We start from the raw sequence: 12519 nt of genomic DNA, 5'->3' as shown, positions 1-12519 counted from the left end.
AGATTTCAGCCATTAAGATGTTTCCACAAATACGTTCTCACCTGTACTAGATAAGTTTCAATAAATCCACTGCTTTTCATAGAAGTCTTACTAAAGAATGGAGGTAAAAAATAAAACAGAACAAAAAAGGGAGGGGAAAATTGTTGCTCCATTAGTACAGGTTGCAACACCTTGCAGACTTTACTGAAAATCTTGAGCATTTTTTTCTCCTGAAATGCAACTTTAAGACAATGATACTGAATTCCCAGTTTATAACACTGCTTTTTAAAATAATGATTTTCATTAAAGGAAATAAAGCAGAAAAGAAAAGTCCTGGGCTAGAAGCAAGTTATTCTGCTTATTATGCAGAAATTATACACTGGTTGATGAACTTTAATTGTCTAAGTTTATATAAAGCAGTACAAGATTTTTAGACTACTACCTCAAAAACTAAACTTCCTGAAATTTGATAAATACACAGAAGAAAGCCACTCTGCCACTGCATAACTATTTTGCTAACTATTCTCCAAGGCTTCCTATTTACCTGGATTCCTCCAACCAACTCTGAAAGTATTCCAAAACTCTCTTGTGAGTTCTAAGAGGGGTTAGCAATAAAACAAATTTTAAAAGAAGGATACAGTAAAAGAAAAATGAAGCCATAGACAGACTATGCCTACTGCCAAATACATACCAAATAGTTCATATTTTCACTAAGGTTTTACAATAATTTGATTTCCACAGCACATAGTTGTCATACCTGTGTTACTCACAAGCATCATCTCTCTACTGATATGGACTAAATTCCTGAATGTACACAAATAAATGAGCCACACAATCTCATTTCCTTCTGATAAGAAAACAGAAGACATTGAAGAAAGAACAAGATTCTTTAAAATTCATATCTGGAATTGTTAATTTGCTCTTTTAAACTTTTCTGAAATTGTTCCTCAAAAAAGATGAAAATATATGATACTGAAAACTCCTAACATGGTAACAACACTACCAGCAGAGATGAAGTAAAAGATGACAGCCAGAGCTGACTATAGGGGAACATCAGACAGTAGAACAGCAGCACTGATCGTAAAAGAACACAAGAGCAGAAGTAAAACAGGATTACACAACAGAGGATGAGGAGTTTGGCAGGTGTTGCACTGTGAACAGTTTTCTTTAAATCATTACCTATCCATCTTTGAAAACAAGACTTCTATACAAATGTGGCAGGGGAAAGGAGATCATTACTAAAAATGCAACACAATTTACACACAGCTGAGTGCAAATTTGCTGACACAGAAACTGGCATAGCAGTGAACCCCTGCAAGCCTGCTGCCACCCCGTGGTACTTCAAAGTAGCTGCTATGAAGAAACCAACACACTTTCTTGCACTCCAAAAACAAACTGTAAATTACTGTTTAATCAAACAGCTTTTTAAACGAACACACTACTTAAGGTATCTCCTACTAAATATTAGATTTAGCTTGAATTTAACAACACTGCAGATGTATATGACTAGAAAAAACAGCTGAGCATAAGTAATCGTACTTGTTTGAGCCCAGATTTGAATTCTCAATGTCCAAGTTAATACAAAGGCTTTCCACTGTTTTAAGTGTCTCTCCAAACTTATGAAAAATCAGCTGACATCTAGTCCAACAGTTTCAGTCAAGAATTTTCTAGTTTGTAAAGACCTAATAGCTTGAGATCTAATGGTTTATCTTCATGGAAAACATGTTGAATAAGGTTTTTCATTGCTTGGCAAACGAGCACAGTTTTTGTTGACTTCTTACCACACACATGATGTAAGAGAGGATGGCCCCAGAGGAGCCTATGAGTGCACCAACAATGGTCAGCAAGTTGTTGTTTAGTAGAAAGCCCTCAGCACACAAAGCCCATCCAGAATAACTGTTCAGGACAGTAATAACTACAGGCATGTCAGCACCGCCAATAGCTGCTGTTAAAGTGACACCCTGGAAAAGGAAAGAAAATACTTCAGTGTAAGCTATAACTAAAGAGAACACACAGAGAAGACAGTGTGCTTGCAGCAATAAAAAATACATATAGCAGCACAGGATGGTTTGTGTTGGCAGGGACCTTAAAGATCACCCAGTTTCAACTACCCTGCCTTAGGCAGGGATGTCACCCTCTAAATCATGTTGCTCAAGGCATCCAACCTGGCCTTGGACAATTCCAGGGATGGGGCAACCACAACCTTTCTAGGCAAGTATCAAGTAATTTAATAACCTATTTAAGTATTTTCAGTGTAGGTGTAGTTGTGCAAGCTATGGCCTGAGGATTGGACTTACCAATTCTGCCTTTTGAGACAGTACAGGAAAGTACCCCCTCCATCCTCATACTGTGCTAAGTCATGTATTTTTACTTGCAAAAATATCCTACCAGCTCCATGGAACTGTTCATACCATTAAAGGATTCATACTGAGCAATCTTGGCAAGACTCAGTGTACAGCATGGTAATATTCAGGGTAAATTTTGCAACACTGGTGTGAATGAATGTAAGTTACACATGCGGATAACCTTAACAAGTTATCATGATAAACTGTAAATCCAGAGATTTTTTAAGTATTTTAAGGAATAACGTTCCAAAAAGTCTTCTAAAATACTATTTTCTCATATAAAAGGCTTCAAGAAGTCATTATATACATACATGCCTGTTCTCTGCAGCAGTTCTGGTTTACCGCTAGATTTAGGAAAGTCAGCTGCTATTTGCTGCTGCAAGTTACCATACAGGCAGACACTGTGCCAACTGTGACTCGGGAGGGTCAAATACATTCCTTCAGAGGGAACTTGCAAAGCTGTACCACAAGCTGCTTTTTAAATTTGTTTCACCTTGTACAGTTTCTTGACTTACCATTATAGCAGAAAGTGCTGACACAGAACCTAGGCAAGTAATTCCTGTAGTGTAACTTGGATCTATCATGTATGGAACCATCCCACCAATGCTGGCAGCCAGCAATCCTGCGTTCAGTGCATGTCGACCAGGCAAGAGCAGAGGTGCAGAATTCAGGATACCTGCAATAAAATGCATGTTCAGAGACTGAAATGTACATTCAGGAGAGCCTGTTTCTTGTCTTCAGAGAAGACTAAATAACTCAGCAAAAGAAAAAATAAAAATACAAAAAGGGAGGGAAAGAAGATAAGGCAAGTCAGTTGAAGCTGAGACCTTGTGCTGACTCAGAATTGCAAAACATTCAAAATTACTCTAAGATTCTCAAATACTTCTGTTTAAACTCTTGTTCCTAATTTCACTAAAGTGCCCCAGAATAGTCACAAAAATCTCTTCTGCTCTTGAAAAGCCTTTTTATTTTTCCTTCAAAAAATCCTTTCATTTTGACTCCAAGTCTTGGCATGTTGTGTAAGACACACTGTAGTTGGAAACTTTTAACTGGAATTTCTACACAGATATAATCTCAGTCTCTCAAAAGCTGTCTGCTTAGAAAAATACAACTACACAGATAACACCAGATATGAACCACTCCTGTTTTCAAATGCTTTAATTCCACCACTACCCTCAGCCACACAGAACCTCCCACAGCTTCCCACACTGGTAGAGACTTGAGGGGAAGAGGGAGTTCAGTATTTGTGTGATTCAGTTTAAAAACATAATCATGTATTTATTTTCTTATTAGGCATTTATTTTTACCCAAACAGCATTGCAAGGAGTAGAAATAATGTGAACTTCTCAGTAATTACTTACATCAGAAGTAAAAGAGTGTCTCATTTAAATTTAGCTGAATTCAAGGGAAAGGAGAACCTGATGGTCTCAGAACTAGGAGTCAAAGTGTGTGATCTACTACCTTTTCCACAGTATAGAATCACTAGTTCAATAGTATAGATAAGCTTAGTATTTCATATCATGATGACATCAAAATGCAAGGGGGAAAAAATATACACAGATTGGATTGAAACAGGCAGTGAAGTTCATCAGGGACATGTGCATAATCACTGTGGGGGTATGATGAAGGGAGAAAAAAAGACTGAGAAGAAATAAATGAGTAACTGCTTAGCAGAGATACATCAGAAATACATACTACTGACAAATCCTTCAAAATATTATTAGAGAAGACAGCTTTCCATCCATGTCAAGCTTCCTCCTTCAATAGCTGGTCTCATAAATACTGAAGAAAGGAAACAGATATTTCCCAAACGAACTACTGCAAAGGTAACAACAAAACTAGCAATAGGAAGATCTAAGCCTGAAATTCTTAGTGTAGGTATTACCTGAGTCTCTCAAAAGCTGTAGGCTTAAAAAAAAATGTAATAAGAAACCTTCATGTGCATAAGGATCAGGAATTTGTGAGTATTTAACTCAGAAAGCATATTTACTAAAACAGTAAGACGTGCAGAGCATGGAGTTTGCACAGTAGATAAACAGACAGTGAACTGAATGGTTTAAAGTGAGGCAACCTCAACTGATACTGCAAGCTGCCCACCTGAAGGAAGCCTGCAATACCAAGAACTAAATTCCATAAATATTACTGGTGCTCACTGAATCCAGCAACACCAAGGAATGTCTGTTGAGGAATACAAAGTTCTGATCATAAAAGTTCAATACAATCAATTTAGGGAAAATCATCAGGTAGAGTCTTAACAACACTAAAGCAACACTTACTTCTAGAAAAGATGAACTGAGGGAAGCTTACAGGATTTCATCGTAAATAGTAGTAATATGCCTAATCACTGAGGACAAACCTTTCACAGGTAAAGATGTACACAAATTAAATATGGTAAAGCCAAAAAGTATGCTCATAAGCATTAAACATATAAGCCTTTATCTGATGCAAAATACAATCTTTCTTTCCAATTACACAGCACTCTGAAGGCAGAGCTAAATCCTTGGGGGTGGGGGAACAGGGGCAAATCACTTTACCAAATCCTTAATTTTTAACAGATGGTCTCACCTTGCAGTTTTCCATATGCAACAAGCGAGCCACTGAAAGTCACTCCACCAATGTACGTGCCAAGATATGCCACAATCTTAGTGAGGTTTGCAGCTGGATCAGTAGCGAAGTGGGGATATTCAATCATGTATTCTGCTACACAGGTGAGCACAGCAGCCAGACCAACCAAACTATGGAAAGCAGCCACCAGCTGAGGCAGATCTGTAATCTGGATGCGTTTAGCGATCGTCAGACCTATTGAGAGTTGAAGACAGAATGGAAGTCTTACAAAACAAAACCAGTCTGTTCAGTCAGAAATCAATGCAGCATGGTTCAACATGAAATGAATACACTCACACACAAGACTGTTCCAATTAGAAATTTCTATGGCATTGAACTGAACACTGCACATGTGTATTTTGTGCAATGGGGACATCATGAAAACTAGAGAGAAGATTAAAGCATATCATGTTCTTAGAAGCATCACTAAATATTGAGAAATTCAGTGTTTTCTGTGACAAAAGCACTGTGTGAAATAGGGAATTTAACAGTATTCAGCGAGGAACTGAATAGAAGTATGAAGTTAAGCAAGCTCATTCATCTCTGGACACCCAGTTTCCCTAAAAGAGAAGATGTGCTCCTGCTTTTCCACCAGTCTACCCATTCTTTACCACATTCTGAGCATTAATAAAAGCCCTGGAAGTCATATTTTTTTGTTCACACATTTGCAACATAATTTTGCACAACCCACAAATGTAAATTGGTCAATTCACCTGCAAGCTACACAGTATTTTATGTATTACAATATTATACAGCTCACATAAATGCATGCATAGAACATGGATTGCTAGTTCATGGTATCATACACATACCTATGGTACCACCAAGAGCCATTGCACCTGACATCTGTGCCAACAATGCAGGTGAGGGATTAAGGCTTCCAAGAGTTGCTGCTAAACCTCCTGCAACACCAATCATACCCAAAGCATTTCCAAGACGAGCTGTTCCTTGAGTAGACAGACCAGCCAGGGCACCAACACAGCACAGCCCTGAGCCCAGATACATTACCTTTAAAATAAGAAAACAATCAATACAAAGCAGAGACAAATTGCATCACTATCAAAAGTATTCCTGATTATCACACAAAAGAGCTGATTTCTCCAGAATGTGTTTAAGTCACAGTTCTTAATTGAAATCAAAACTCCTGACTGTGAGAAACTGTTGCATAGCATGCGATTTTGGCCAATTAAAATGTGATATCAATAAAACTTTTCCCTCACTTTACAACCTCTGTTTATCTGCAGCACAAATATGAGAGTCAAGGCAACTTTTCTCATCAGTACTGAAGCAAGCTTCTCCTTCGTACAAACCCAAAGCTAAAAGGTCCTGTTCATTATGGGAATAGTTTCAGAATTTGCTTATGGCACATTTGAACTATGAAATAGTTTTGATAGTTCTGAACTATCAGCAATAGAGTGGCCAGCAGGACTAGGACAATGATCTTTCACCAGTACTTGGCACTGGTGAGGCCACACCTCGAATTTTCTAAGAAAACAGCCCACTAAATAAAAACAGCTGCTTTACACAAAAACAAATAGCAACAACAAAACTTTTAAAATTTGCAGTTTCATCTGGAGTATGATTGCAAGCTTAAAGTTAGTCAACTTCAGATTGACCTGGTGGCTCATGTAGCTGATGAAAAGACCTTGGAACTTTCGTCATTTATTCCTCAACAGAATGGGCATGACGAAGCATTACAGTGACCAGAGTCCTAAGAGCCATAGTAACCTCCTTACCTGTTCAATATTATAGCCCCCACTGAGAGCTGCAGCATAGCCTCCTACAAAAACACCACCAGGAAGCAGGTACAAGTAGTTGTACTCAGGAGGGTCTGTGGGACGTTTGAACATATCCAGCATTCTCTGTGTAACTAAAAATCCACCTGGACAAAGTAAAGGAAAAATCTTAGAAAAACAAAATCTGAAACTCAGCATATGCCAAGATATAAGAGAAATATTTAGTGAAATGATATGACCACACATTTTAGCAACTGACACCAATACAGACTCTAAAAAGCTGGTAATCTAGAAAATCACCAGGAAACAAAGATGCTACCAGATTTAAACCTGTTGTCTTACAGCCTTTGGAAGAAATTCAGAAGAAAAGGAGGACATGCTGTGACTCCATACCCTACACTGACTGTAAGATACAGTTTAGTTTATGACTGTGTCCTTTTTCCTATCTACTCTACCAAAAGCCATATTTGTAAGTCACATTCCTCACTTTCCTGTCTTTTTAATTATTAAAGCTGGGGCTTCTGAAGCTCAAGCAAGAAGAATTTTGTTCTATGCCGTTAGTATCTATTTCAAATAGGAAAATGAATACAAGTATAATTTCATTACCATCTTGGGATATACAGGAAAAAATAATATATAATATAATTGCCCAAAGGATACTGTAAAAGGAAAATGCACATTTAACTATTTCCCTAAGAAAAGGTGACTCCACATAGGATACAAACCATGTACAATAACTAATATGAAAATTAGAGAGGTGGTGGGTTTTTATTGATGAATGCTCTTACATTCTATTCCCAGATTAATATTTCTAGAATCTATACAATTAAAGAGCTAAAAGAAATTGAAAAAATATACAAGTTCTTGAAGTTCCTCTCAGCTGAAAACCTAACATTCATACCTGCAATATTGACTGAAGAGATAAAGGCTGAAAGCACTGCTAAACTTTGAGGAGTGTTTTCAGGGAGATAGTGTCCTCCCATCAATACCAGCCCACCAACAGCAGTTAGACCTATTTAAAAAGGAAAAAGTGTTACTGAACCTTAAAAGCCTCTATACCTGTAGCAAGTTTTTTTAAACTGTCAAACAAATACCAGCCAACTCAAATTCTGACCCCTACTCTGCATATTACGCTTTAAAGGAAGACTACCATGGTCTTTTTCAGCAATACAAACATGTTCCAAAAGAAAAAAATTAGTATATGAATCTAGTTTTAAAGAACAGGGGCCCAAGCAGAGTTAGTGTCCAAGTGCTTTCTCACTAAAAGAAATTTTGCTTATAAAGCCCGAGGTACATCAGGCTTCTGACCTGCCTCACATAATCGCACACGCTTGTATAAAACCCTACATATTTATAGAGTTATGAATCTTATGCATAATCTAGAGGGGTTTTTTCCCTTTTGTCAAAACACATAGTTTGAGGTGAAGAATAAAAGAATGCAAAAAATATGAAAGACAAGTTATTTTCAGGGCAACGTTTTGGGAAAAGGGAAGGAAAGATACGTTCTATGAAAGGAGACTGCAGCAATCCAAGTAAAACTTTAAAGCAGACAAGTCAAGTGAAAAAAAAATCACTTAAAAAAATTAAAAACTGCACAGCAGCACAATTGCTCTTCTTTCCAGAAAATCAGACTCTCAGGAAGACTATGTTTCAGGTGTCCTTGCTATTTATGAATGCAAACTCAAATAAGCACAGTAGTATGAGGCTCTTTGGCATTCTACAAGGCATATCAGCAGAATTCTGTCTAAAGTTCAAGTAAAAGGAGTTATGCCTACATCAAACAGAAAACAAGCAGTTGTGTGACCACCACTTACCTGAGATAGCATTAGTCACTGACATGAGTGGAGAGTGCAGAGCAGGAGTCACACCCCACACTGTGTGGTAGCCCACTATTCCAGCCAAGCCAAATGTCGTCACCATCTGAGTGAAAGCAGCATTAGGTGCTACAATGCCCAGTCCTAACATACCAGCTAAACCTAGAAGAAAAGCACAGGAAAACTAACTTTTCAGTGATATTTTACACTTAAACTGTATACAACAGGAGGCCAGTAGTGACAAAAGCAAAATGGAGTTCTGGGCATGGGCTTGTTTCAAGATCAGGTGGATCATCTTCATGAAATACAAAGATCTTTCAGGGCTAGTGTTTCTTTTACAACGAAAATAAAACCAGAAAAACACTTCAAACAACTGTGTTACGCATGCACACAATGCAGCAAAGGTACATTTCTACACCAACACTGAATCCTGTCACTCTCCTGTCTTATATAAAACACATAGAAAAGTCACAATCATGTCAAGATGCTACTTAGGATATATCAAAGCATACATATGAAAAACAAAGATTAACATTTAGAATACTCAATTTGTTAATTACTTCATAAAGAAGTTCTATGCACTGAGAGTAGCAAATGACACAAAAAGACAATTTTTTTTTCTCAAGACAAATGTCCTATTCCCAGTACCTCAGCAGACTGAGAGTATTTAAGTTTCACACAATACTGTAAAACTTGAAAAAGCACTGGCATTGAACTGATTCTGCTGTGAAGTATGGGCACAATCCTGGGTAGGATTTCTTCAGAATTTTAAGCATTTTACTGGTATTTAAATAAAGTCAAACAACATACATGCACACATCATTAGTCAGCAATTATTTAAATGTTAATACTTTTGATTAAATTTCTAAGGTTTTATTTTCCCTCTTAAAACCAAATTATTACACTACCCTGATTTTACACTAGGATACACCAGCCAATCAACTGTTCTCACAAACAGTTATTAAATTGGATGTGTTAAATGATGAGCCACTTTAAAAGCATTAGCCAAATGAGTACTCCACAACAATTCTCCAACTCTGGAAGTTGCCTACCTGCTGTGTATAAAGATGCACTAGTCATAGTCTTTCTAAAAGGTGTAATAGTAGCTGCTTTTTCCGCCTCCAGCTCTGCTACAGTCTTCTGCTTAACAGGCACCCCTTGAGGAATGTTATTTGGTGGAGGTGCTGGGAAAATGACCTTGCCATCCTGTGGAGAAATATTTACAGTTATGACTAACATGGCAAATACTTTGTAGTTAGAGAAGCTTTCTCTTCTTAATACTGCAAAATTCAGGTTAAGTCCTAACATCCTACAGCCATGCCAAAGGAATACCTTCCTTTTCTGCATCAGTATAAGTTTGGTAAAAATCTGCTAGAGGTCTGAACTGCAATCAGAGCCTGTCCAGACCACTCTTGATATCTTCCTTTTTCTGCTGTCCTCCAGGCCTCTGAAGACAGAACTGTGCAGCTGTGAGCTCTGAGCTGTACACACTACATCAATAGTCTGGGAGAGCTTAAGTCAATGCAATTCTCCTCCAGGGCAGCCATCATAAACTTTATAATAAAGTGTTGGCAGCATTATGCACCAAAGCTCAACTGAAAGTAATACCTTCTACCTAAACTGCAAATTATTATTTCCTAATAATTGTAGAAGGAGAACCCTTATGGTTGATGCACTGAGTTTGTACTTTATTATTTCCTAATAAAGCTCAAAGTATCTTGCATATTCAGGTTTCATCACTTTTTTCCTGAGGATACTATAAAAGTAAAATGTGTTTTAAAGAAAAGAAATAAAAAAAAAGAAAGAATGTTTTTATGGTCCTGTAGTAAAATCTCAAATATGTCTTATAAAAATATACTTTTATCACATGAATATAACAAGCAAACTATCATTTTGCTATTTTTCAACAGTAGGGACATTAGGTATTTGTTTAACCTTGACAAGAAGACAAAACAAAGAGCTTTCCCTCAGCAAAAATGGACAGAGAAATATTCAGCTGAATAAATATACAATTATCCACACTCTCCATCACACCACCTGTGAAGTCTGTTGACATGCAGTATCTTTGAATGCATTTTGAAGAAAACACCGATAACTGTTAAGTATGTACTCACTAATTAAGAAGAGAGCATTTTCTGACTTACCTTCATTACTACAGTTCCTCTAATAACATGATCCAGCGTCCCATAATCAAATTCATCTTTTGGATCAAAGTAGAAGTTCTCCTTGTCAGGACTAATAGCCTTTAGAAGTTTGATAATATTATTGGAGTATAGGGTACTAGCCTGAGTAGCCATTCTGCTAGGCAGGTCTGTGTACCCAATGTGTGTAACACCCTAGAAAAAAACCCAAGTAAAATAATAAGGATTATACAACCTCTGAAAGAGCATCATGTCTTCCAGTATATCATTCCAGAAATATATATCCAAACTCTTTCACTTATTTCTGTTTATAATCCCAGCTAAAACTGCTACCTGCAGTTCTGACATTATTAAGTCAGGGGAGGATTACTTACAGCAGTTACAGAACCCAACATGATCAAACCTACCACCATAAATGCCACTAGCAACAAGCCTACACAGAGAGGAAGATGTATTGGTGCAAGAGCTTGTCTTCTCCAAATCCTACCATTCTCTCAGAACTAAACTTCTTTAAGGTATTAGATTATCCTGCCTAATGCTTGGCATCTTCTCAGTTTTCTAGAAACAACCACTGGAGGCAACTTTCTGTATGCCAGTAGAGTGAAGGGAGCTTCCTCAGAGCTAGCTAGCTGTGCCAGTAATATGTCTGGCTTCCTGTGTGAAAATGTAATGCAATATATCCTCACTCATTAAAGAACAAATGAGAGTACACCTGGGCATCAGGTTTGTGGAAGGAAAGAGAAGCTGAGGCTGGCATATACTCTTAAGCAGGCTTGTGTTAGAACACTGCTCCCCACAACTTCAAACTTAAAACAGCCATGTTTCCAGAACTGTGGCTTCTTAATGCAATGCTCTGGCACAATCCTAATACTTCTGCACTGCTGCTATTTTCCATAGCAGAGTGCCAGTACAGGAAATCCAGTGGTAATAATTCCCTGACTAGAAGAGCTCCATACAAACTCTTCATGCAAGTGTCTGCTTACTTGTATTCTACATCCTCTAGTTTCAGGTTTTAAGCAATGACATCAAAAGCTCTAGAAAGTCATAAAGCCAAATGCAACATATGTTTCTATGATATATACACACACAGAGGTCTGCTTATGCTGATGACAACCATGGCAGCAATGCTTGACAGGCTTCACAAATAACAGCATTATGTCCTTGCACTACCAAATCACAAACTTGGAAATATGCTACTATCAATGTCATCATCCAGATTTCTATAATTACTAGTACATTTCTCACAAGTACCAAAAACAAAACTCAGAAAAACAAGTTCTCAACTGAACCAATGAACACTGGAGCAAAATTGCTTATTTTAATGAATCAATTTATGCTACACCTAGTTTGGGTTATGAGTGCTTCGGGTACTCTGTGGGAGACAGACACGTTAAAGCTAAAGACATACAAAGCCAGGACCCTTCTGCAGCTGAAATTGTATTGAACTAAGTCAAAGACTACATGCTGAAGTAAACACTGACATAGTCTGAACCTGCTTACCTTACCTATGACAAGGACTGTCAGCCTCCAGCTATGGGAGGTGATAAGGTGTAATGGTTTGACCCATGGCTTCCTCAGTAACCATTGTATCTAAGGAAGTTACAAGTATTCCACACGGGTCTTCCACGTAGCAGTGGGGGAGTGGTTTTTTGTTCTTGCGTCGGGTCCTGGGCTGAGGAGCTGGAGGGAGGTGGTGGAGGTCTGGTTCCTCCGTCCCTGGTGTTTCTCCTGTCCTGGGTGAGATTGTTTCATTCTTGTTCCCCTTCCTTAAGGTTTTTAATTGTGTTTGTTTTGATTCATTCGGTTTCTTTAGGTTGGGTTGGTGTCTTCCCTATTTCCCAGCTAATCAATCCCCTTTTCTCCCTTCCCCTCTCCCCTGGGAGGTGGGATCCTATGTATT

General features: G+C 37.9%; 1 protein-coding gene across 2 annotated transcripts in view; it reads right to left on the bottom strand.

The window, feature by feature from the left end:
- Nucleotides 1–12519, bottom strand: part of NNT (nicotinamide nucleotide transhydrogenase) — a 44917-nt gene that overhangs the window by 16420 nt on the left and 15978 nt on the right. For both annotated transcript variants that reach the window (XM_071581080.1, XM_071581081.1), the window contains exons 9-17: nt 10623–10814; nt 9531–9684; nt 8479–8640; nt 7566–7676; nt 6665–6810; nt 5741–5936; nt 4890–5123; nt 2840–3000; nt 1761–1940 (exon numbers count right to left, since the gene is read on the bottom strand). In XM_071581080.1, the coding sequence (XP_071437181.1) occupies nt 1761–1940; nt 2840–3000; nt 4890–5123; nt 5741–5936; nt 6665–6810; nt 7566–7676; nt 8479–8640; nt 9531–9684; nt 10623–10814 (1536 nt within the window). The remainder of the gene's footprint in view (nt 1–1760; nt 1941–2839; nt 3001–4889; nt 5124–5740; nt 5937–6664; nt 6811–7565; nt 7677–8478; nt 8641–9530; nt 9685–10622; nt 10815–12519) is intronic.

The sequence above is a fragment of the Pithys albifrons genome, chromosome Z (assembly GCF_047495875.1).
Source record: "Pithys albifrons albifrons isolate INPA30051 chromosome Z, PitAlb_v1, whole genome shotgun sequence".
Classification (NCBI taxonomy): Eukaryota; Metazoa; Chordata; class Aves; order Passeriformes; family Thamnophilidae; genus Pithys; species Pithys albifrons.
Note: the sequence above shows the minus strand (reverse complement) of the source record. Positions and strands in the feature narration are given on the sequence as shown.